This window comes from Phragmites australis, chromosome 15 (genome assembly GCF_958298935.1).
Source record: "Phragmites australis chromosome 15, lpPhrAust1.1, whole genome shotgun sequence".
NCBI lineage: Eukaryota > Viridiplantae > Streptophyta > Magnoliopsida > Poales > Poaceae > Phragmites > Phragmites australis.
The window spans coordinates 2,537,884-2,564,131 of NC_084935.1; the positions used below are offsets into that span (position 1 = coordinate 2,537,884).

The 26,248-nt window shown below is 49.2% G+C and overlaps 2 protein-coding genes across 2 annotated transcripts; both read left to right on the forward strand.

Annotated features, from left to right (window-relative positions):
- Positions 1-13,469: 13,469 nt before the first annotated feature.
- LOC133893192 (peroxidase 2-like) lies at positions 13,470-15,137 on the forward strand. Its single transcript, XM_062334165.1, has 2 exons — positions 13,470-13,832; positions 14,191-15,137. The coding sequence occupies exons 1-2, from the start codon at positions 13,512-13,514 to the stop codon at positions 14,926-14,928; spliced, it is 1,059 nt and encodes a 352-aa protein (XP_062190149.1). The 5' UTR covers positions 13,470-13,511; the 3' UTR covers positions 14,929-15,137.
- Positions 15,138-21,235: 6,098 nt separating this feature from the next.
- On the forward strand, positions 21,236-22,840 carry LOC133893139 (peroxidase 2-like). Its single transcript, XM_062334106.1, has 2 exons — positions 21,236-21,676; positions 21,808-22,840. Exons 1-2 carry the CDS (start codon positions 21,350-21,352, stop codon positions 22,570-22,572), a joined length of 1,092 nt encoding a protein of 363 aa, XP_062190090.1. The 5' UTR covers positions 21,236-21,349; the 3' UTR covers positions 22,573-22,840.
- Positions 22,841-26,248: the final 3,408 nt, after the last annotated feature.

Here is a 26,248-nt window from a genome sequence, read left to right on the forward strand (position 1 = left end):
TTTGTCGATAGCGACATATAGGTATGCATAGCCCCCGACTGCTCGGGGGAATGGACCCAGAATGTCCAAACCCCAGACCGCGAAAGGCCATGACAGGGGAATGGTATGGAGAGCCTGAGCTGGCTGGTGAATCTGCTTTGCATGGAACTGGCACGCCCTGCAGCGCCGAACCAGCTCGAAAGCATCCTGGAGAGCTGTAGGCCAGTAGAAACCTTGCCGGAAGGCTTTCCCGACCAGCGTGCGGAACGATGAATGGCCACCGCACTCGCCCTCGTGGACCTCAGCGAGAAGATCGCCGCCTTCTGCCCGAGAGATGCATTTCAGGAGGACACCTCCTGCGCTACGTCGGTAGAGATCCCCATCTACTATGGCATAGCGTTTGGACTGCCGAGCAACCCTTTCGGCAGACGCCTCATCCCCAGGTAGGAACTTTTCTTTCAAGTACCCTCGGATGTCAGACATTCACGAGGCATCTTGAGAACATTCGGCGAGCACAGCGCACTCGCCGGACGGCGGCGCCCTGACGGGGCTTCCCACTGAGGGAACCGCCGGGGTCCCCTGAATTGAGTTCGAGGTTTCCCCTTCATCCTGTTCGGCAAGCAGGACGGAAGGCAGTGCGAGTCTTTCTTCAAAGACTCCGGCAGGGGGGCGCGCACGTGAGGAGGCCAGGCGAGAGAGCTCGTCGGCCGGAGCATTGTCGCGGCGAGGGATATGCCGTAATTCGAGGCCGTCGAAGCGTCTCTCGAGCTTTCTGACTGCATCCACGTACGCTGCCATTTGAGGATCCGTGCACTGGTACTCCTTGGAAACCTGGTTGACGACCAGCTGGGAGTCCCCTTTGACCAGGAGGCGACGAATCCCGAGCCCCACCGCAGCCCGGAGGCCGGCGATGAGACCTTCATACTCCGCCATGTTGTTGGATGCGCGGAACTGCAACTGTACGACGTACCGGAGCTCTTCACCCGTTGGGGAGGTGAGAACCACTCCGGCCCCTGCGCCTTTCAGCGAGAGGGAGCCATCGAAGTGCATAACCCAGTACCCGGGCGCGTCGTGCCCAGGATAGGCAGAGATCTCTTCTGGGATGACGCAGGGGACGGGCGTCCATTCTGCCAAGAAGTCGGAGAGTGCATGGCTTTTGATTGCCTGGCGACAGACGAAGTGTAGGTCAAACTCCGCCAACTCAACCGCCCATTTGACAACGCGCCCGGTGCCCTCCCGGTTCCGGAGAATGGGTCCCAGTGGATAAGTGGTAACCACCGAGATCTTGTGCGCCTGGAAGTAGTGGCGCAGCTTCCGGGAGGCGACGAGCACGGCATAGAGTAGCTTCTGCGCCTGGGGATACCTTGTCTTGGCCTCCCGGAGGACCTCGCTGACGAAGTACACCGGTCGCTGTACCCGGCGGGCCCGGATGGTGGCCCCACCCGGGGGGCTGCCACAGCCCCCAGGGTCGGCGGTATGGTCGGGGCTGGCCGGGCACTCGGGCTCGATTCCTTGGCTGGGAAGAGCAGTGTGTTCGGGCTCGACCCCTTGCCCAGGGGGAGCCGCGAGGATAAGTGAACGGTCGGGGGCCTATGGGAGCTGGGACCCAGCACCCGGCCTCGAACATTCGTCGCGCTCCACCACCAGCACTATGCTCACGACCTGTGGAGTGGCCGAAACATAAAGTAGTAGGGGCTCACCTTGGGAGGGAGCCACCAAAACGGGTGGCGAGGTAAGGTACTTCTTTAAGTCGCGGAAGGCCTGCTCGGCTTCCGACGTCCAGTCAAAACGACCGGATTTCTTCAAAAGCTTGAAGAGGGGGAGCCCTCGCTCCCCGAGCTTGGAGATGAAGCGCCCGAGGGCTGCCATGCAGCCGGCGAGGCGCTGGACCTCCTTGAGTCGAACCGGGGGTCGCATCTGCTCGATGGCCCGGATCTTCTCCGGATTGACCTCGATTCCTCGGCCAGAGACCAAGAAACCAAGGAGCTTGCCCGCCGGCACCCCGAAGACACATTTCTCCGGGTTGAGCTTGAGGCGGGTAGAGCGGAGACTGTTGAAAGTCTCGGCAAGGTCCTCGAGCAGGGTGGCGCGGTCTCGGGTTTTGACCACGAGATCGTCGATGTAAGCCTCGACGTTGCGGCCAACCTGCGAGTTAAGAGTGATACGAATGGCGCGCTGGAAGGATGATCCAGCGTTGCGCAGGCCGAAAGGCATTGACATGTAGCAATAAGTCCCCACCGGGGTAGTAAAAGCAGTTTTTTCCTCGTCCCCTACGGCCATGCGAATCTGGTGATACCCAGAGTTTGCATCTAGGAAGCACAAAAGATCACATCCCGCAGTTGAATCTACGATTTGATCAATGCGTGGTAAGGGGAAGGGATCTTTAGGACAAGCCTTGTTAAGGTCGGTGTAGTCAACGCACATGCGAAGCTTGCCGTTGGCCTTCGGGACGATGACTGGGTTTGCTAGCCAGTCGGGGTGGAGGACTTCTCGGATGAATCCGGCGTCGAGGAGCTTGCGGACCTGCTCGCGGATAAACTCCTGGCGCTCTGGCGCCTGCCGCCGGACCTTCTGCTTCACTGGGCGGGCGTCCGGACGCATAGCCAAGTGATGCTCGATCACCTCCCTAGGGATCCCGGGCATGTCGGACGGTTGCCAGGCAAACACGTCCATGTTAGCCCGGAGGAAGGCGACGAGCGCGCTTTCCTATTTGCTGCCCAAGTCGCTGCCGATACGGACAACCTGGGTAGCGTCTTCGCCCACCTCGACCTCCTTCGTTGGAACAGAGGTGTCGGCGGCGAGTCGGGGTCTGGATGAAGAGGGTCCCGGGCCCCCTGAAGAGCCATCAACCTCGGCCTGCGCTGAGACCAGAGCCATGTATGATTGTTCGGCGCAGGAGACAGCGCCGCCGGAGTCAGCGATCACGGAGATAGAGCCTGCGGGGCCGGGCATCTTAACCGTAAGGTATGCATAATGCACAGCCATCATAAACTTGGCGAGCGCCGGACGCCCGAGGATGGCGTTGTAGGGGAGAGGGAGCTCCGCGACATCGAAGAGGACGCACTCCGTGCGAAAGTTGTCCCGGCTCCCGAACGTGACAGGCAACTCAACCTGCCCGAGGGGCAGGGAGTGCCCGGGGGTTACTCCACAGAAGGGGAGTGACGGCTTTAGGCGTCGGGAGGATACTTGCAGCTTCTCAAAAACCTCTTTGGAAAGGAGGTTGAGGCCGGCGCCACCGTCGATCAGCACTCTGCCGACCTTGACATTGCAGACAGTGGGGGATACTACCAAAGGTAGCCGTCCCACGGTTGCAGTACTGGAGGGGTGATCAGCCATGCTGAACGTGATCAGAGCATCCGACCACCTTAGGGGTCTTGTGGCCTCCTCGCTCGGGGTTGCCGAGCATACTTCGCGTCGCATGACCTTGATGCCACGGCGCGAGCAGGGTGTGTAAGCGCCCCCGTTGATGAAGGCGACGGTATGCTCGGGCTCCTGGAAGCCGAGCTTGGCGTTGTTGGGGACGACCTCGGCATCGCCTCCTCCGCGGGACTCGTCGCGCTCCCTCTGGCGCTGCTCTACGAGTCCTTTGACCGTACGACACTCCGTGAGGTCGTGCCGTCTGGTCAGGTGTATGGGACACCATTTACCTGGCTCGGGCCCCGCGGGAGCGGGGGCCCTCGCTGGAGCAGGAGCTCGGCCAGGGGCCGGGGCTCTTGCTGGAGCTGGCGCCCTAGCCGGTGCCGGGGCCCTCGCGGGCACAGAGGCCCGAGCAGGGGACCTGACGGGGCGCCGATCGACACCCGGCCGTCGCTCTTGTCGGTGATCGGGCTCTTGCGGCTCTCTGTGAGCGGGGACTTGGGCTAGCTCAACGGGAGCGCCCTCGCGCTTCCTTCTCTTTTTCTTTTCCCGCTTATCAGAGCGGGAAGAACTTGGCTGATCGGAAGCGGGGCAAGGAGCATGCCACGCCCTAGCCTCCGCAGCCTTGGCGCACTTATCGGCCAGTGCGAAAAGTTCCGCAGGGGTCTCGATCTCGTGCGTACCTAGCTTCTCGAGCATCCGCTCATCACGGACGCCCTGCCGGAAAGCAACAATAACAGCATGGGGGGCCACTCGCGGAATAGTGTTGCGAACCTGGCTGAAACGCTGTATAAATCGCCGTAGCGTCTCCCCTTCCTGCTGTTGGACGGCGTGGAGGTCGCACTCCAAACCGGGACGTGCGAACGTGCCCTGAAAGTTGGCCACGAATTGGTGGCACAGGTCATCCCAGGAGCCGATAGATCCTGGGGGTAAGTTCATAAGCCAAAAGCGGGCGGAACCCCTCAAGGCGACATGAAAATAGTTTACCATCACCTTTTCGCTGCCTCCGGCCGCTTGGACGGCCGTCGTGTAGATCTGGAGGAACTCGACGGGGTCGATGGACCCGTCGTACTTCTCCGGCAGCTCGGGGCTGAACTTGGAAGGCCACCTCACCCGGCGGAGCTCGGTGGTGAAGGCACGGCAACCGGTGCCGTACCCCGCAGCACGAGCGGGGGTTCTCGGTGGCGAGAAGCGGCGAGCCGGGGATCCCCGGTGGTCGTGGGCCGGGAGAGAGGAAGCCTGGTCCTCTGCCCCAACCCCCTGCCGGGTCTCCCGCTGACGTTCGAGAGTGACTCGGGCATCTTCGTGGCCCCTCCGCTCGTCAAGGTGCAAACGAAGGTCCCGGGCTTCGGACATGGCCAGGGGGACGGCGCTCCGCCTGGAGACCCCTCGGCCCGTGCGGGTGTTGCCCGCTGAGGAGCCGGCTCTGGCGGCACCGTGCTGAGAAGTGGTGCGAGGACTCCCGGCCTGCACCTAGCGACGAGCAGTGCCGACCAAAGCGACGACATCTTGCATCCACCGGCCTTCCGGAGTGTTTGGCGTGGCCTGAACGGGCGGGTGTCTGAGGAGAGCATGTGCTACAAGCAACGCGCTCCCTGGGCTGGCCTCACTGAAAGCGAGCCTGCGCCGAGGCGGCACCCGATGTGGTCCAGAGGCGGACCTGGCGGCCGGGGTCCTGACCACCTGCTGGGGGTCGGAAAGTACGTCGGCAGCGGCGGCGGCGTTGATGGGCCCAGCGCCTTGATCCCCTTGGGCGGGAAAAACCGCGCGCGTGGATGGCGGCTGCCGTGGGCACGCAGCAGCGATGGGGCTTTCTCGGTCGTGGGGCAGCGCTCCGTTACTGGAAGTGGAGCCGGAACGCTGGAGACGGTGCCCACCGGCCATCTTTTCCTATGGAGAAAAAAGTGAAACAAACAATCCAGGGATATTCCCCCCTACCTGGCGCGCCAGCTGTCGGAGAGTGAACTCCTGTCGCAGGGATCCCGAGAGACCCCTTTTTAGAGATTCGGCCGGGGGGATGATCCTGGAAAAGCTTGTGTGGGAAATAAGCGGGAACGGAAATAAATGCGATGGCTAGTGGGAGACGATCACCCTAATGCAAGGAAAAGTGGGTACGCCGGGTTTTAGACAGGTTCGGGCCGCACGGAGGCGTAACACCCTACTCCTGTATGAGCGCTATATTTATCCTTGAAGGGGATTCTTCAAGGAGGTATCTGGTTCTAAGGGGAGAACTGTTTACAAAGAGCTTGAGGCTCTTATGTTCTAGCTTAACTTGAGCTGGTTCGAGTGTCTGTCGATCTATCTTTGGCCTGGTTCGCCGGAGATTGTTGGTTGTCTGGACTCTTGGTCGTCTTGTGGTCGGGGGCTGTTGCTCTCTTTTTTTTTAGTGTTCTCCATCCTTTCCTTTTATAGGCGCGTCGACCTCAACATATCCTGAATGGGAAAGAGGGGACGTGAATGCCAAGGTGCCACGGAGAAAAAGGCGTAATCATTTTATCTTGGCGAAGTGACAGGGGCGGTGGAGAAATGCGGCGCGCATTCGACCACCAGCCGCTGCGGAAGCCTCTGGGCGCCATAAAAGGGGCCCACCGGGCAGCCTCAGAGGTGCCCGGTGCGCCCACCCCGTCTTGTCCTTCTGACAGGGCGGGGTGGCTGACGGAGCGCTTTGATCCTGGCAACGTTATCCCGAGGCACCCGGATGAAACGGGACGGGACCCGTGCATTTAATGGACCCACGCCTCCCCCCCTGCCAGTACATGGCAGGGTCTGACACTGGGGCGTGGGCAGCTGAGAATGTCAGGATGTCAGGATGTCAGGCCGCGCGTGCCTATTAAATGCGGCATTGGGCCTTTGACTGGATGACGGGACCCTTCGGGTCGTCGAATGATCTTGCGCGAACCTTCGGGGCACCAAGTCCTCGGGGGCCGCCACGTGCAGCCCCGAGCACTCTCTCCCGAGCACTTCGGTGGGACCTTCGGGGCACCGAGTCCTCGGGGGCCGCCACGTGCAGCCCCGAGCACTCTCTCCCGAGCACTTCGGTGGGACCTTCGGGGAACCGAGTCCTCGGGGGCTGCCACGTGCAGCCCCAAGCACTCTCTCCCGAGCACTTCGGTGGGACCTTCGGGGAACCGAGTCCTCGGGGGCTGGCGCGTGCAGCCCCGAGCACTCTCTCCCGAGCACTTCGGTGGGACCTTCGGGGAACCGAGTCCTCGGGGGCTGGCGCGTGCAGCCCCGAGCACTCTCTCCCGAGCACTTCGGTGGGACCTTCGGGGAACCGAGTCCTCGGGGGCTGGCGCGTGCAGCCCCGAGCACTCTCTCCCGAGCATCTGCGGATCATCGGGGAACTAGGGTGCTCGGGAACCAGAGGCGGCGGCCCCAAACACCTTCTCCCGGGACTTAGCGTCTTCCTACCTTGCAGGGTGGTGACATGTGGTGGATGGCCGGCCGGGTCTCGGGACTTAGGGACCCCTGGTTCTGAATACACCGACAAAGCCCTTTAGGACCCTAACACCTCATGGATCATAATCCAATCAACACAAATTACGAATCTAATTCGCATGTTTCGTTCCAACCCATTAAGTGTATGACCCATTAAATTCATGTATAAATGACTACGACTCGAAAACCCTTTCCAAACACAAGTCAATAGTGGTCCCTAGCAAGACATGTTGACTCCCGAGTATACACAAAGATCATATCGGCTGAACCTTGATATACATATGCACCGATCCATTCGTCTCACGATACCAGTCAAGTTCAAGGAAAGATACGTGCCACCCTTGTGATAGCTCGACCATTCACTCGATCAAGTAGTTGATTAATCATGATTAACTCTTTAATCATATTAGCATGACCATGCACTTTCTCAATCCAACTACCTCGAGGGATCCAGAGATATCTCTCCCGTTATCAAGGATGAGAAAATTCCATCGTAATCGCTCACACCCCACGACATGTTTCATGACAAACCCGAAAACTACCTTTATGACTACCTAGTTACGGAATAGCGTTTGGCAGCCCCAAAATATATCACTACACATTCTGTGAATTAATAACAATCTCAAGTCTAAGGATCCTGCAGGTACACCATTTGAGATAACAACTGATGGCACACCATAAATAACAATCCCAATAATATCTGAAAGTGGGTCTATCCAACATCATATTCTCTAACATGAATACTCGCATTATTGAATCGATATCTCTATACCTATGATCTGTAAAACGTGAACATCAATCAATACATGTGTTGGTCTTATGAATCATCCCAATGATATCTGACCAGGGATAAAATCTGAATAACATCATGATATAATCAAAGAGTTCCACGAACAAGTTACATACTTGATAATCAATGTAAATGATAGTCATCCAAAGAAAAACACATTATTCAGAAGTATATGAATATAGATGTGTGATACAATCATCTCTATTATTGCCTCTAGGGCATATCACTATCACAAATAACTAGCATGACGAGCGATTTGAGGGATTTCCTGAAGGAGGGGATCGCAGAAGTGAGCGATGTCCAACACTCATGGATCGAGAAGCAGGACAACCTCAAATCAGGGCGAATGGTCGATTGCTGAAGGTTTGAGCTCAAGATCCACCACATGCGACTGGAGAAGAAGCATTCTGCAACTAGGTGCAGTTCGAATTCATTAAGCTGCTCACAAAGCGGATATGTGGGTTTACAATGCCAGTTTTTTTGTAAGGTGATCCATAGTCCAAAGCCTATTATGAACTGTTAGCCAGGCAAAGAATTTGCATTTTAGCGGTGTCTGCACCTTCCAAATGAGGTGGTTGAAGTTTTTAGCAGTGGATCCGTAGCACATCATGGAGTAGGCGGAGGTGGACGTGTAGGAACCCTAACTCGAGAAATTCCAAGTGATGGAGTCTTGGGTGCCAGGATGGAGGGCCACTTCACTTGCAGCATCCCAGAGCTAGATGAATTGAGCAATGCGGTCATGGGTAATCTGTTAAAGGTTGGCCATATCTGTGAACCAAGATCTTTGGAGAAATGTGTTCGTGAGTGAGGTGAGCTTTGTTCTTGAGTCTGCAAAGAGGAGAGATATGCAGTTTGTAGCATCTAGACTCCTAGGTAAGTGGTAAGTGTTTCGATGATTAATAACAACTGTATCATTGTGACTAATAAATTTGTTTCGAAGGGTATTACAAATTTAGTTCACAATGATGATTGGGCAATCTTGGTCTCTAAAATTGATTTTATGGACGATCAAAGGATATGAATGTGAAGAGTAAGGATCTTCTAGTTCTAAGTACCACAGTGAGATGAAAGACACTTAGAGTAGCATAAGTTCTCTTTTTTTAGTCATTTGACCATACTATAAAGAGACGCTAAGAGTAGTAGCTTGATCTAGCTGTGTCTAGACTTGGTTGGGTGCACACTTGTAAAATTCTAGCATTAAGTAGCTCAAAGAAGTCCATGGATAAGTTATCTAGAAGTTAGAGCTTAAACAAATTTGAATTGAATGAGCTCTGAAAAAATTCCATACGCCGGATGGTCTGGCGCTCAGAAAATTGTACATGCTAGTGTTTTTTACTCGAAGAGGTATGTCAGGTAGAACACACCACATGGTCCAGCGTTGAGATGATGAACACGCTGGAGATTTTTTACAAAAGTTGTGCAATTTTTAGAAAAAGGGTTTTGAACCCACCGGATGGTCGGTGTCCCCTCAGTTGGCTTTAGCGGAGCATTTTCCAGAAGAATTTCTCTTGGGACAGTGTAAAAAGGTTTTTCTACTCATCGGATGGTCTAATGTTTGGACCGGAGACTTCGCCGAAGCATTTTGTAGTAGTATCTGCTGGCAACGACTGACTGTGGGTAAAGTTACACGTCGCATGGTCCGATCTGTGTGAGCAGGTGCACACCAGATCATCCGAAATTCACAAAAAGTATGAGTGGTTGAGCAACGGCTAAATTTAGGCCTCTAGCCTATAAATACCCCCTCGTTCTGTGTTATCACTTGCCACTCTAGAAGAGTAGAAACACTAAATGTGTGATCAAAAAGCAAGAGAGTACACTAGAGTGATTTGCAAAGTTTTTAATTAAAGATTAAGGACACCATTAGTGTATAGAGAGTAGCAAGTGTGTATCTATCTGTAGTCTAGGCTTGACCTTGATCAAGTGAAGCTATTGGCTTATTACTCTTGATGATTCGCAACACCTAGTTGGTCTTAGTGATCGGAGATATCTTGGTGAGCTCTTAAAGTCCTTGTGGGAGCCCCAAGAGAAACTTTGTACTTGGTTTGAAGCCCCCTAATACGGAGATAGAGAAGTGACTATCATGAGGGAGCACTTGAATCTTGGTGGCTCAAAGAGGAGCGATATCCTTAATGGATGCTACAACGAGGACTAGGGAGGAGTGTCAACTCCTCGATACTTTGGAAAAAAATTCGGTGTCTTATTGCTCATCTCTTTACTTTCTCACATTTACTTTGAGCATTTATATTCTTGCAAGCTTTCATTCTGCAATTTACTTTTTGTTATAGCTTGCTTGTTTACTTGCTTTCTTCTAGCTTGGTTGTGTAGGTGTTTTACTATTTATCTAGATTAAGGTTGCTTACTTGTTCTAAAGTTCGGTAAAAATAGTTTTAATTAGAGCCTAATTCACTCCTCTTCTTAGGTCATTCGAACCTTTCACGGTCTCTAGGTCTTACACCCTTAGCTCATGCTGAGTCCCAAAAGGATATTGCCTCGCCGTTGCCAATATGGATGGTAGTGGCTGCCACGAAGATCAGTTGATCCGTCTTGTCACATGAGACATAATTTGGAACCAATCTAGGATTTCTCTGATGCAAACCACTATTGTCAGAGCCATCTTTACCTCAGTCCTCCGCCGAAAAGCTCCAATTGGAGGACGCCAAGGCCGCCAAGGTTCTTTAGCCTGTAGACCCTTTTCCCTGCACATCCTCTAACTTGTTTTTAGTAAAACTTGCCATTTCTTTTCATAAAAACCTATTAAAAAACCATGATCCAAGCAACCAATAAATACAAACTGCACCTGACGCCAAACATAACTGTTCTATTTGTGCAAATAATAAGTACAAAGAATTATAATAGCAGTAAAAACTGTGCCCACGCACTGAAACCGGGCCGGTTAACTTTCGGGCTAAAGATTGTTGGCGGAAGAAAATCGATATCCCACCAAATCCGGTCGAGATTTGCTTCCCTGCCAGTGCCAAAACCGCGCATGCAAGTCGTTGCACCTCCAGTGCATTTTACTCGAAAATAAAAACAATATAGCTAGCTTTAGCTGGACTCACATGCCTGGGTGTGGAACCGTGGAAATTTGACGCAGGAGTGCACCAACCGGTTGTTTGTTCGACCTGCATGGCTGCCACCTGTTGCACTACTTGTTTAAATAAATTTCGGTATGGCGGCAGGCGGCAAAGCTTTGCATAGACTCCAATGAGGCAATGACGCAGGAAGTATGGGCCACCTAGTCACTCCCAGCGCCATCCATCACTGACCCGGTAGCCAAGCTAGCCTCTTAGCCGTGTTTCGTCTAACTGAAGTTGGAATGCATTATTCTGCTACTTGCATGTCACGAGGTGGCGCATTTGCATGTGCCTTGTCCCCCTTTTCACGTCAACGTACGAACGATCGATATATGCATGCATTTAGCTATGTGTGATTATATGGATAGACGGCGTACGGATATGGTGAGATGTGCACACACACACACACACATATATATATATATATATATATATATATATATATATATATATATATATATATATATATATATATTCACGGGTAGCGGGATTATAGATATACTATTGTTTCATTAGTGATCCATATTATTGTCAATAAAACCTAACTTGATTATGCATGTAAGCATTCCAGACATGCCACTGCTACTGAAGCTATTGTCCACTAATATTATATATATAAATGTATATGTATTTTTAGTGGAGCCTGAGGGCACATGAGTTTACCTCACTTTTGTTAGCTTATAGATGTTAATTTTGCGTTGCGTAGTTTTTAGTTTTTGTTAGTAAGTGATCTATTATTTGTTCTCCTTATTTTTTTTAATGTAAATTATTATAAATGGTTGAATGCTTAAGAATTTGTAATATAATTTAATTACTCGTTTTTTAAGTTTTGTTGTGATGCTATACGTTGGAAAGATATGTGTTCCAATCTTGGACATAAAACATGTGCTGAGACTACCGGGATGGTATTATGGTTAATTATCGTGATCGTGATTAAGAAAAATATCGTTCTGATGATTAATTGAAATACTTTTTAGACGGTTCCTCATATACATGAAATTAGTGACAAGTCGTCAGACCCCGACATCGACCCGTCACTAATGAGTGGTCATTAGTGACGGGTCGTAACATTATCCGTTACTGATGATAATATTGAGGTGAGAAAAAAAAAGAAAAAATATTTATAAGTACTATCATTAGTGATGAACCACAACTTGACCCGTCATTAGTGATCAACTCATGAGTGTCGGGTCATGCTAAGCCAGTCATTAGTGATGAGTTAAGTCGTAAGGAGCTACATGTGCGAGAGGAGGTCCTAAGCTCAATTCCCACAGAAGGCAGACTGAAAACTAGATGCGGAAAAAAATATTTTTTTCGACTTTTTTTATTAGTGATCCATATTATTGTCAATAAAACCTAACTTGATTATGCATGTAAGCATTCCAGACATGCCACTGCTACTGAAGCTATTGTCCACTAATATTATATATATAAATGTATATGTATTTTTAGTGGAGCCTGAGGGCATATGAGTTTACCTCACTTTTGTTAGCTTATAGATGTTAATTTTGCGTTGCGTAGTTTTTAGTTTTTGTTAGTAAGTGATCTATTATTTGTCCTCCTTATTTTTTTTAATGTAAATTATTATAAATGGTTGAATGCTTAAGAATTTGTAATATAATTTAATTACTCGTTTTTTAAGTTTTGTTGTGATGCTATACGTTGGAAAGATATGTGTTCCAATCTTGGACATAAAACATGTGCTGAGACTACCGGGATGGTATTATGGTTAATTATCGTGATCGTGATTAAGAAAAATATCGTTCTGATGATTAATTGAAATACTTTTTAGACGGTTCCTCATATACATGAAATTAGTGACAAGTCGTCAGACCCCGACATCGACCCGTCACTAATGAGTGGTCATTAGTGACGGGTCGTAACATTATCCGTTACTGATGATAATATTGAGGTGAGAAAAAAAAAGAAAAAATATTTATAAGTACTATCATTAGTGATGAACCACAACTTGACCCGTCATTAGTGATCAACTCATGAGTGTCGGGTCATGCTAAGCCAGTCATTAATGATGAGTTAAGTCGTAAGGAGCTACATGTGCGAGAGGAGGTCCTAAGCTCAATTCCCACAGAAGGCAGACTGAAAACTAGATGCGGAAAAAAATATTTTTTTCGACTTTTTTTTATTAAAAAACACAAAAAACGTTTATTAGTCATTAGTTACGGGTTATAATCTTGATCCGTTACTAATATTTAGTCATGAGTGATGAGTCGTGGTTATGACCTGTAACTAATAATATCTTTAGTGACATGTTTAGAATAATAGATACCAAATCCGTTACTAATAATAGTTATTGCCTATCGAATTTTTTCACGTAGTGGATTCTTTTTCCTGGTAGTGTTAGCTGTATAGTGCATCAGGTCTGCATGGGTGGCTTAGACGAGATTTTCCATCCAAAGAAATCGCGGAGGACAGCAAGACCGATTCCCTCTCAAAACGCATGCACACGTAATTCAACTCTATCCCGAATACAAAACCCATCCCCGCCGCAATATCAAAACCTATGGAAGCCGATGATGAGACGGCGCCTCACATCAGGGCGCGCGCCTCGCGCCGAGTTTAAACAATGCGCAACTTGATCAGATAACATCGCGAGGTCAGCTGCTTGAGCTGTACGTGCGCGCGCTCCAATACGTCGCCTCCACACGTTCCCTGTTCGATTGATGGAATTCAAGTCCACCGCAACGTGCTGCACCGCCACAAAGCGCGGGGAACTGACACACTCGACCGCACCTTCTACGACGACGTCCTCGTCCTGGGAGCTATAAAATGCACCCATAACCCTGGAGCAAAGCACACACGATCTGGTGCAGTGCAAGAAACCAACAGCCGGCCGGTCGATCGATCGAGAGAAGATGGCTGCTAAGCTTGCCGCCCTAGTCACCTTGCTTGCGTTCGTTTCGCCCGCGGCGTGCTTGGGCACCAACGTTTGCTTCGTTGGGTGGCTCCCAATCGTGAGCTCCCTGCTCTGTAGTCCAAGACTGAGGTCGAGGCCGAGCCCTCCTCCCTCAGGGTCAGAGCTCCGTGTCGGCTACTACGGCGACTCCAACAACCAGAACTCGTACTGCCCTAGCGCGGAAACGACTGTGAGGAGGGTCGTGGAAGACGCCATCTTCCAAGACCGTGGCATTGGCGCAGCGCTCATTCGTCTCTTCTTCCACGACTGCTTTGTTCGGGTACGTACAACTCATCTGTTCCAGAACATGATCACAACTGTTTCTTGCTTGTTCGTACTATTTCATAGCTCCTTACTGTTTTCGATGCGCAAGCCGGCCATGCAAGAGAAGGACTTGCGTTGTGTGCTGAGCTAGTAGTTTTCATCTTCTTATTAGTGCTGGAGCTAGTTTCATTCCTGTTTTTAATAATTAAAGTGCAAGCTGAGCATGTGAAAGGCTTATTTGTGTAGTGTACTGAACAATTAATCCTCTTGCGTATTCAGAAAAAGGGAACACGCTTAAAACTAATAATAGATCTGTAAATGGCACGTTTTAAATTTGTAACCTTGGGTGCTGTGACGTCGACGTGATTGTTCAGGGGTGCGATGCTTCAGTTCTCCTGAACACGACAAACTCCAAGAACAGCGACACGGAGAGGGAAGGCCCACCCAACAAAGACAGCCTCCGCGGATTCGAGGTGATCGACACGGCAAAGGAGAAGCTCAACGCTGAATGCAATGGAAACAAAGTCTCGTGCGCCGACATCCTTGCCTTCGCCGCCCGTGACGCGTCCAAGATCCTCAGCGGCGGCGGCAACTTCAGCTTCCCCATGCCGGCGGGGCGCTACGACGGGCGTGAGTCCTTCGCCGACGAGACCGACCAGCTTCCTGGGCCGGGCAGCAACTTCCAGCAGCTCGAGCAGAAATTCATGGACCAGGGGCTCGACGCCAATGACATGATCACGCTCTCCGGCGCGCACACCATCGGCCGCGCCCGCTGCCTGTTCTTCAAAGATCGCCTCTCCAGCATGGACGCCGCCCTTGCCGCCAAGCTGAGGAAGGAGTGCAACGGTAACGATGACAACAGGGTGGATCAAGACAGTGAGACCCCTGACGTCTTGGACAGCCAGTACTACCGGAACGTGATCGGCAACAAAGTGCTGTTCGCGTCGGACGACGCGCTCAGGCCGGCTAAACTGGCGGATGACTACGCAAACAATCGGGTGTCGTGGGAGAGCGCGTTCGCGAAAGCGATGGTGAAGATGGGCAACGTCGGGGTCAGGACCAGACCCGACAGCAACAGCGAGATCAGGAAGCAATGCTGGAGTGCCAACTAGCTAGCTTGCTGGCGACTGCCAAACGTGGTTGGCTGCATGCATTCCTCAGATCGGGGATATGTAACCTCGTCTAGAACTACGTACCACTGTGGTTTTCTCATACTGCAACTGTGTGTGTTTCGTTATATTTGTATTGCATTTATTATCATGTTTTGAATATATAGCCGGAAGTTATACTTCAGTCATCGAAAAAAATATTTTATCTTATACTTCTGTCATCGAAAAAATTATTTTATCATGTCATTTTATTTTAAGGGGACTTTAAATTTCAAGCATTTCATTTCATTCGTTGACATGGAACTTTTCCTTGTGGCTTATTTTGGTCCCGACTTGCATTACTTCATATAAAAAGTATTGTCTCATTTGTTGGCATGGAACTTCTCCTGGTGTCTCGTTTCCGCATTTGACTTTGCACACAACATGGGGTCTGAGGGGAGTGATCGCCACCACTAAGCCCACAAGAACTTTTCCATTCCTTCAAGCTTCCATGATAGTCGGCATGCCCCTGGGTGGAGAAGAGAAATCTACGACGGGACTTGAAACCGGCCCAGACCAGCTGCAAAACTTGGAGTTTTTTTTTTGGTAGATCTCTCAAACCAGTTTTTAAGTAGAATTATTAAAAGCTCTCTTAAACAACATTTATAGTTTTTAGCACATATTATGATTTTATGAGAGTGATTATCTAAAATGAATTAGATGTTGAGAACCCAAAAAAAAGTTTCCCCTAATTCACCCTCTCACTGATTCACTTACTCCATATGATTTAGGATAATTCCTCATATGCCACCAAAACAACTCAAAATCTCTGACATGCTACTGTCGGTGACTGAGGTGGATCCCACGTGTCATAGACACACTGATGATTTATCCGAATATTTTAATTTTTTTTTCATGGCATATAAGGAAACTTCCCTATAAGATTTACGCTAGAGAATCACATTCAATCACAAAATTATTTTCTTTAAAAATCACTTTCTTTAAAAAATTTAAATTAAAGAAGCTTAATCAAATATGCCTTGCTCTCCAAGAGAAATGAAGGAATGCAGGGCAACATTTTCTTTTTTTTGCAACTTCTTTTCGCACTGGATTTTCAACCAAGCATGAACATTTTCTGAGGTCTCATCTCGTTCTTGGACGGTGCCAGCACCGCCGAGCTCCCTTGCCCCCTCCTCCTGATCAGGGGAGGTACTGCCTTTTTTGTTGTTTCTGGTTCCCTACTGTCGGTGCTGCTGCGCTTCCCATCGTCGTCGCTCTTCTCTTTGCTCGCTCCCGGTCGCCCTGTGTTCATCCTGCTTGCTGATGCTGCAGCCACGCTTCGTGTCCCCTGCACGCTCTGTGATCAGTGATCCCGACACAATAGGGTTAGATTCCGGAACAATTGATTTTAAATCGGTTGAACAATTGATTTTAATTGGTAGAACAATCAATTTTTATTATTGGATCAATTGATTTACGGTGGCGGGGCTCGTGGAAGGAGGTTGCAGCCGTCTGGGACGATGCCGGCGAGCAGAGAGAAGGCATGATGGAGCTTGGGCTAACACGGGCTGGACACATGTCGCAGTATTCTTCCTTCTCCACCTCTTTCCAACCTTCCGTTCTCCTCCTCCCTTCTCAAAACTTTCTACTCGGGCTAAAAACATTTGATTTGAAACAAAAAAAACATATGATTTCATATGAAGAACTTTCGATTCACAGCTATAAACTTTCAATTTGGGAGCATAAACTTTCAATTTGGGTGTACAAGGTCTTGTTTCACAGGGGAAACTTTCGATTGGGCACGAACACATACAACAACCAGGAAAAAACCTTCGATCTATTATAAAACTTTCAATTCGTGGCAACAAACTTCCAATTCAAGACCAAAAAGCTTCTGGTTCACAGCTAAAACTTCCATTTGAGGCTGAAAAACTGCCAATTGAAGAAAACCCGATGTGGGAAGGAGCAACATCAGTTATTTAGGATGGAAGAGGGGAAGGGGAAGAGGAAAAGGTAAATCAACGGCTTGCGGTTGGTGGTGTGACACCGAGCTCGCTAGTTGTCGAAGACCATGCGGTGTTTGTGAATCGGAGCGACGCAGTGGCTTCTCGACGATGAGTGCTCCTGCCGTCCTGCGAGAGAGGACGAAGAGATAAGGAAGAGGAGTACGTGTTGCTGCCCCACGTGTCATGCTTCTCCTACTTTTATAGGAGAGAGCATATGCTGCCACGTACCAAGGATCGCCACGCGCTTTCTGTCCATCGAGCTCAGAGTTGATTATCCTCCAAGTTAGTCTCAGAATTAGTGTTTCCGACTAACCAACCCCTGAGCAACATATAACAGCAGAAAAAGTCAAATTTAACTCCCTCAACTCTTTCCGTGATCTGCGTTTTCCCCTCAAGTCGAAAACCGGATTTCTTTGCTTTGCAACTTTCAAAACCAGTCATTTTGACTCCCCCACGACAGTTTTTAGAGGGGTTTTGTCCGATGTGTCACCCACCCTCCTGACTCAGCCGTATTTTGGGTGACATGGATAAAGTGACATTGTAAAATCGCCAAGTCAGTACAACACTCAAATGAAATCGCCGATCTCGAATCGATTTCGCATCTTCTTCCCCGGCTCCCCATTTTAAAGCACGAACACTAGCTCTCGGAGGTGGTGTGAAGCTGGACTGTGACAGCTTCGTAGAGGTCAATTGGGGCAGATTGGTGGTGAAGGTGCATCTAGCCTCTAGGTATGGTTTCGGTAATTAATGACAATACCTATGGACTAACAATTGTGTTGAGAATTGTTAGTAGGTTGTTCCATAGGTGATGTATAGAGGATTGATCATGGATTCATTGAATAATGTCATGTGATCAAAAGAGATGCATCAAGAAGAATGAGTAAGCGGTGATGCTCGGTTAAGTAATAACAATACCTATGGACTAACAATTATGTTGAGAATTATTTGTAGGTTATTTCATAGGAGATGCATAAGTGATGAAGTATGAATTCGTTGAGAAATGTCATGAGATCAAAGAGATGCATCAAAGTCATTGAGCTCTAGGTGATGCTCATGTGATGTAGAAGAATCTTAAGTGAGGAGAGATCTCGGAGTTTGATGATGGTCTAAAGAATATTGACAGTAAGCATGAAGACAAAAATTACTTGTGGAGAACAAGTAACTAAAGGTAAATATTGAATTGAGATATTCAATGTGTCGAGTTGGAAGAGCAAGATCAAGACAAGCTTAGGAACAATTTGTGTGCTTGATGCTTGAGGTTCATACCTTGGTGGTGAACCAGATGAAGATGATGTAAAAAGAAAAGTCTTCCATGCTTGGTGCATGGGAAGCAATCAGGTGAACTTCATCAAGCTTTCGAAAGATCAAGAGAGGATCGAGATAGGAAGTGAGGATGAACATCGTCATCAAGCTCAAGTGAAGAGTTGATGATAAGCCTAGAAGAAACATCGGGACTTGGATGATGTGTTCGTCAAGTCCAACGGGATGACTGGCTCAAGACAAATGTATAAAATGTAGGGTATTTTCTTTTGCCGGTCAATGATGATTAGAGAAGAGAAATGACCAGATTGATAGAATAAATATCGTACTATTAATTAGACGGCGGGCATGGTGTCCGCCAATGCGTTCACACCGGGGCTATGAGAGACCAAGTTCAAGACGGCAATAGATGGTGAAGATGGGCTGCATCAGAATCAAGACCAGCGCCAACGGCGAGATCAGGAAGGCATGCTGGAGAATCAACAATCTTACCTAGCCTCTAGTGGCCAGTATCACATACTCTGTCACACCATGGATCTCGTAAGTCCTAACTAATGATCAATGCATGTGCCACCTTGTATAGGGACATGTGGGACCGTTGCCACTAGGATGCCACATCATCAGAAACCACCCTAGTTTCAATTCGACTAAGCGTTGTAAGAACATGCCCAATAAATTTTCTTCGCGACCTAGAATTCCTTCGCGAACAGATTTTTGTTCACTTCAGCGTTCTAACGGTTTTCTTTCACGGTTCTCTTCACAAAAGGATTCTTAAGGTTATTTTCTTCAGAACGAGATTATCTCTCATTTCACTTTATGAATCATTTCGAAGGGAATATGTGGGATATGAAGGAAAATAAAAGTAATAGGAACAGGGAAGTGAATCAGAAAGGGAACGGAATAAAGGAAAAAAATGGTTAAGGATTGTCTAAAGTGAACAGATTTGAGGGTTGATGGTTGAATAGTGAACTGTTTCAAAGTTTGGGTTGTTTTTTCGACTAGGGCCATAGTTGATGGTTGAGATATGGATTGTCCCTCAATGTATAACCTTGTTGTGTACCGTTGACTTTCTTTGACAATATATGTATATCATATAATCTTATAATGCGTATTGTGTGAAGTTACAGTTGTAGGGGGCTATTGGAATTCTGGTATTTCGTTAGTTGTAGGGGGCCATTGGAATTCTGGTATTTCGTTTGTTGATCCCACAATCAGTACATCGCTGGGTTGATGTGGCGGGACAAATAGTAAATTCAAACAGCCAGCCCACGTGTCCGCGAGCCATTAACTGGGGTGGGTGGCGATAGTGGAATGTCGTTTGATTATCAAACTTTAAACGTGTTTTACACCTCAAACCATGTATCCAATTTGAAAACCCTTTAAGTTGCATCATGATGTTGTTACAACTAATATAGCAAAATAAGACCATATCGAATGTTTTTTTTTTGCTTTTTTAATTCAACTATTTAAATGTCATATTAAAACAATTCAAATATATTATTTCAACAAATCAAATACAAAGAATTGAAAATGCTCTTCCAAACTGTTGACATAGGTTTCTTGAATTGTTGACTGAAGTCATATTTAATGAATTTTGACCTTTTTTAAGAATTCAACGATTTAAATGCATCAATTCAACGATTTAGATATATCATTTCAAGAAATCGCATACAAATGTCGAACATATATTTTTAAAAATGTTCATAAATCAGGTCTCTACATTTATTGAATCAAATTTTCAAATTATTGATTGAATAAGAAAGGCAAAAAAAACTATAGACCTAGAGAGCAAAAACAAAAAACAAAAAAAACGGTGATTTTTTTTATTGAGTTGTGTTCTCGGTGGTAGGCCGGTTGTCTGGGCTCTGTGCTCTCTGTGTTGGGCCATCTGGGTCTGTTTGCATACAAACAGAGTCCATTCGTTGGATTGGACCCCTCACAAAATGGTCATCTGGACCTTTTTATTTTTTATTTTTTAAATCCAAAATTGCAAATATATGCTTTCATTTTAAAATTTTGCAACTCTATTATCGCCCGTATAGAATTACAAATTTTCAAAATAAACGTATATATTTGCATTTTTTGTTTAAAATATATAAAAACCTAGCTTTTCGCATTAAAACATCTTATGTTTGGTGAGAGATAAGACGGGCCCTTTCAGGTCCAAGAAATAGCAAATAGTTCATGTCTGCTTAACAAGTGGTTTTCCATTCAAGCTTCGATGATGGGACGCCCTGCTTGGTCAAGGAATAAACAGATGGGACTCGATTCGGCCCAAACGAGGTGAAGAATGTTTTCGTTGGTCTGTCTAAAAAGGTAAATTTTCCCCAAAAAAAATAATAAATAAATTTCCCAATCACACTATACAAGATTACCACATTTTCCAGACAGCTATTATTTGAAAGTGACCGACAGTTTGTAATACTTTTGTTAGGTATCTACTCACCATGGGCAATTAGTTTGTTGGTAATTATGTTATTGCTATTTTGTCCAAATTGTCAAAAAAAGCTACAAATTGTACTTAAAAAATTGTTGGTCACTCGAGAAAAATACTAGAGGACACAAACTGTAAAAATAAACTATAGACGATGGTTGAAAATCCTGTGGTGTTATCCATTGTGTTGTCACGCACGGATGCATGTACGCGTTACGCACCGACAGCAATATGATTACTTCTGTAGTGGGCTGGTGAATGCATGATGAACCGGGCCAAGTGTAATAATCAAATAGCTGTATCCTATTAGATTGATCGAGCGATGCTATTTTAATTCTAACTATTGCAACAATATCCTCATCTTACTAACTGCAAAGACACGTATAATATAACTCACAATGCATGAATTCGTAATTATACGTTGAAAACATATGCATGGTTAATTGCACCACTCGTTGCAAATGGACTACGCAACATTAGCAGAACGTCAACTTCTGTGGCTGTGCTCGCCACGTTCCCGGCCGGTTGACCTGCACGCCGCTCCACGTCGCAACGTGCGCTCCAAAAACATTCCGATCATGGCAGTATACGTTCTTCAGGCAAGGGCTATAAATAGACATGCAATATACAGGCATACAGCAACTCGTCTTCATCCCGGCCATCAGTCCTCGCTTCTTTCTCTCGAGTTAGTTGACACTAAAGCACACAGTACACGCTGGGAAGACTGGCAGAGCAGGACGCGAAGATGGCTAATAAGCTTGCCGCTCTGATCGCCGTAATAATCTCGCTGCTCGGCTCCGTGTCGTGCCAAGCGAGCTACGGTTACGGCTATGGCGGCTACGGCGGCGGCAATCCCACCCCGCCGCCACCGTCGTCTTATCCTCCTACTAGCCCGAGGCCGCCCACTTATCCTCCGACCACCCCTAGCCCACCTGCCGCAGGGCTGAGGGTCGGATACTACGACGACAAGTGCTCCGGGGCGGAAGCCATCGTGAGGGAGGCCGTGCGCGGCGCCGACGCCGGCGTCAAAGCAGGGCTCGTCCGTATGTTCTTCCACGACTGCTTCGTCCGGGTAAGTAATTAATCACAACCTGCTACATGTACGATCACCTGATCACAGTAGAAGTGCTTGGCTTACTGACAACCTACTCCATGCATGCATCCATGTACGTATGCGGCATTGTGACGTGTGATTCGGTTCAGGGCTGCGACGCCTCGGTTCTGCTCAAGCCGACCGAAGCCAACCCGCAGCCGGAGATGCTCGGCATCCCGAACCTGAGCCTGCGTGGCTTCGAGGTGATCGACAAGGCCAAGGCGGCGCTCGAGAAGAAATGCCCTGGTATCGTGTCCTGCACCGACATCCTCGCCTTCGCCGGCCGCGACGCCAGCTACTTCCTCAGCAGCTACGCGATCGACTTCAAGATGCCCGCGGGCCGCTACGATGGAAACGTGTCCCTCGCAAGCGAGACCCTCGCCAACCTGCCCCCGCCGTTCGCCGACGTCAAGCAGCTCAAGGACATGTTCGCCGCCAAGGGCCTCGACACCGTCGACATGGTCGTCCTCTCCGGCGCGCACTCCATCGGCCGCTCCCACTGCTCGTCTTTCTCCGGCCGCCTCCCGCCCAGCAACACCTCGGACATGGACCCCACGCTCGCCGCCAAGCTGAAGGGTGACTGCGTGTCGCCGAACGGCGCAGACAACACGGTGATGCAAGACTACAAGACCCCCAACGAGCTGGACAACCAGTACTACCTGAACGTGCTCAACCACAAGGTGCTCTTCGCGTCGGACGCCGCGCTCCTCAAGGCGACGGACACGATGCGGCTGGTGTACGCCGCCGCGGCCTCTCAGAAGCTGTGGCAGTACAAGTTCGGGGAAGCCATGGTGAAGATGGGCGGCATCGAGGTCAAGACCGCCGCCAATGGGGAGATCAGAAAGATGTGCGGCTTCGTCAACAAGGCGTATTGATCAGGTTGATCAGACGAATCATCGCGCATGCTTCTTGAATCCCCGCCTGAGATTGAGAATTATTAAGGTCCTACGTACCTTTGTGTACTATTTGAGTTTCTTTTTCTTTTTATTTTCAACACCTTCGGTTCTTTACCTTTTCCCCTACTGTTGCCTAATTATTCTGTTGCATACTTTTATGCTGCAAATTTGATTTGTATACCATATTTTAAACTTGTGACCTGGTGGCACAAATTCTCACATCCAAATTTAAGTATGCATGGAGCCATTCAGCTTTGGCGCTTAAGGCCCTCTCCAGCAGGATCTGCAAATTTGCGGATTCTAGTGCTTTGCGGGGTACTGTAGCACTAAAAATTCGTCTCCAACAGAGTCTGTATCCAGTGATACATTACTGCTACAGTGTTATGGATAGAGGATGCTGTAATAGTGATAGATGATGCTGTAATAGTAATAGATGATGCTGTAATAGTATTTTGAGGATAAAAATTTGAGGTAGCTGTTGGAGATGGTCTAACGTTTTGGCGCAGAGCTCCGGATCCATTTCTGAAAGCATTCTTAAAACAGTACAAACGGTCCGTTGACCTGCTGCCTCGCTGCTAATATAATTCTGCTTGACTGACTAATCAACCGTGCATGGTGGCACTAATTATCAGAGTTAATTTAGAGTAGCTACTGAAAGTTTAGGGAGATTCTCATTTTCTGATGCCTGAAATCGGGCTTTTTTCAGTCGATATCCTGGGCCATTGGATCAAAATCAAACGGTCAGCATGTCTTCGTGAACCTCCTACCGTTTTGTGCTCTCTCCCTCTTCTCAACAACACTGGCGCATGCCCCCCTCTTGCACCCATCTCCGGCAGCGGCCCTACCACCAGATCCGCCGTCACCATCAATTGCCACGCTAACAACTCGTTTTCGTTCTCCCCTGCCCCGGCGCTAGCCCACCGGCAATCCTCTGCCTCCCGCAGAGCTTTTTCTAAGCCCGAATCCATAGAATCCTCCCAAAACCAAATCCTAAAAACCCCTCTTCCTTAACTCCGGCAAGAGGTGAATGTCGCATGAAATCTCGTGCGATTTCAAACATATGAAGAATAGGAATCATGGAACGTTTATTGCCAACAAATAGAAAGCACACGACAAGAAGATAATCGGCAATAACCACTGCCAGCGAAACGATGGTTGCAGCCTACACATACACACTAATTTCAACCCTAGGAGGTTATATCATAAATTTTACAGTTTGAAATCATCAAACTTTTTTCCACGCCATTAAGTAGGGCTAGTGGGTTCTGGAAATATAACAATGTAACTGCACTCTTGTTTTACGCAATGGACATGTATTACAAAACGAAGAATCCTGAGGCTGTTGGGGCAAAAAAAAAATGTGCCCCAACAGCATGCGGCGAGAGCCTCCTTCAACGAGGAGGTTCAAGTTTAGAGATAAATAGTGAGCCGAGAGAGGAGAACGAGAGAGAAGAAAAGCCTGGGTACATGGGGGAAAATCTCGAGTCCCCTTGCCTGCCCCTGTGGGCTCTTTTTATAGAGAAAAGGGGTAGAAAAAATTACTAGTTTATCTCCAAGATATTATGTTACAATGATGTGCATATGAGGGTATATTGAGCCTTTCACCCCTTTATATGTGAGGTGGTATTTGAGATACTATAATTGCAATAATGATGTCGCAGCACATCAGCTAATTATCTCATGTCTGAGGCGTTTACCCAACAGCACCCCCTCATCTGTAAGTTCTGAGATCCCGAGGGGCGAGCCGATGTACAGAGAACTAGCTCCAGTCTCCCTCCTTTTTTTGAAGTTAGGCTATCTCGGACTGTTCCCTGTTGTTGTAGCGCGGATGTCCGAGGAAGGAGCGAAGGCCACAAAGCTTACCGAGATCGCACGACAGGGGTTCTGGTGGCAGAGCTCGGAGCCAACGACGGAGGTGATGACGACAAGGTCGCGGCCCCTGTAGCGGGTAACTGTGGCAATGCTCGATAGAGACAGGACAGTCTAGAGTGCCGTTGAGATGTACGGTGCACCATGGCGAGGCTCGATGGAGGCATGACCATCAGGAGCCCCGCGACGGTAGTCGGAGGTGGAGTCGACAACAAGGTTGAGGGAGGTAGTCTGTGACCCTCTCATCATGTAGTCATGGTGAGGCTCGATAGAGGTAGGGTCATCTGAAGCCCCGCAGCGATAGCCGGAGGCAAGTCGACAGAGAGGTTGAGGGAGGCCATCCACGACCCCCTTAGCATGTAGTCACAGTGAGGCTCAACGGAGGCAGGGCCGTCTAAAGCCCCGCAGTGGTAGCTAGAGGTGAACTCGATGGTGAGGCTGAGGGAGGCAGTCCACGACCCACTCAGCATGTAGTCGTGGTGAGACTCGACGGAGGTGGGACCGTGTGGAGTGCCGTTGAGAGGTACGGTGCGAAGCGTTGAGGCTCGACATAGGTAGGGCTGTCTAGAACCATGCGAAGGTGGCTGGAGGTGAAGTCAACGACGAGGTTGAGGGAGGCAATACGCGACTCCCTCATCATATAGTCGGTGAGGCTTGACAGAGACGGGGCCGTCTAGAGCCCCGCAGAGGTAGCATAGGTGGAGTTGACGATGAGGCTGAGGGAGGCAGTCTGCGACCCCCTCAGCCTTTAGTCGTAGTGTGGCTTGACGGAGGTAGGACCATCCTTGACCCCCTTAGCATGTAGTCACGACGAGGCTCGACGGAGGCAGTGCCATCCGAAGCCCCGCGACGATAGCTGGAGGCAGAGTCAATGACAAGGCACAGGGAGGCAGTTTGTGACCCTCGCAACACGTAGTCGCGGTGAGGATCGAGGTTGGTGGGACCATCCGAAGTGCTGTTGCGAGGTACGACGTGAAGCGGCAAGGCTCGACGGAGGCAGGGCTGTCCAGATCCCCACGGCGGTAGCCGAAGGCAAAGTCGATGGCGAGGCTGAGGGAGGCAGTCCACGGCCCCCTCATCATGTAATCGCAGTGAGGTTCGATGGAGGTAGGGTCGTCCGGAGCCCCACGGTGGTAACCATAGACAGAGTCAACAACGAGGCTGAGAAAGGTAGTCTGCCACCCCCTCAACCTGTAGTCAAGGCGAGGCTCGTCAGAGGTAGGGCCGTTCAGAGCCCCATGGCGGTAGCTGGAAGCGGAGTCGATAGCAATGATGAGGGAGGCAGTCCGTGACCCCCTTAGCATGCAGTCGTGGCGAGGCTTGATGGAGGCAGGGCTATCCAGGGCCCCGCGATGGTAGCCAAAGTTCACGGCGAGGCTTAGGGAGGAAGTCTATGACCCTCTCAACCTGTAGTCGCGGCGAGAGTTGACAAAGGCAGAGCCTACCAGGGTTTCGCGGTGGTAGCCAAAGGTGAAATCAATGACAAGGTTGAGGAAGGTAGTCTACGATCCCCTCAGCATGTAGTTGTGGTGAGGCTCAATAAGGCAGGGATGTCTAGAGCGGGCAGTAGCTGGAGTCGGAGTCGACCGTGAGGCTGAGGGAGGCTGCGACCTCCTCATCATGTATTCACAGTGAGGTTCAACAGAGGCAGGGCCATCTGGAGTCCCATGGCGATAAGCAGAAGCGGAGTCAACGACAAGGCTATGGGAGGCCCTCCACGACCCCCTCAGCATGTAGTCGCAGTGAGGCTCGATGGAGGCAGGGCCGGCCGAAGCCCTGTGGCGCT

Excerpts from the sequence above, each read along its gene's own strand:
- LOC133893139 (XM_062334106.1), top strand. The coding sequence starts at position 21,350 with ATGGCTAATAAGCTTGCCGCTCTGATCGCCGTAATAATCTCGCTGCTC. Across the intron at positions 21,677-21,807 it reads TCCACGACTGCTTCGTCCGG|GGCTGCGACGCCTCGGTTCT; the intron begins GTAAGTAATTAA and ends GATTCGGTTCAG.
- LOC133893192 (XM_062334165.1), top strand. The coding sequence starts at position 13,512 with ATGGCTGCTAAGCTTGCCGCCCTAGTCACCTTGCTTGCGTTCGTTTCG. Across the intron at positions 13,833-14,190 it reads TCCACGACTGCTTTGTTCGG|GGGTGCGATGCTTCAGTTCT; the intron begins GTACGTACAACT and ends GTGATTGTTCAG.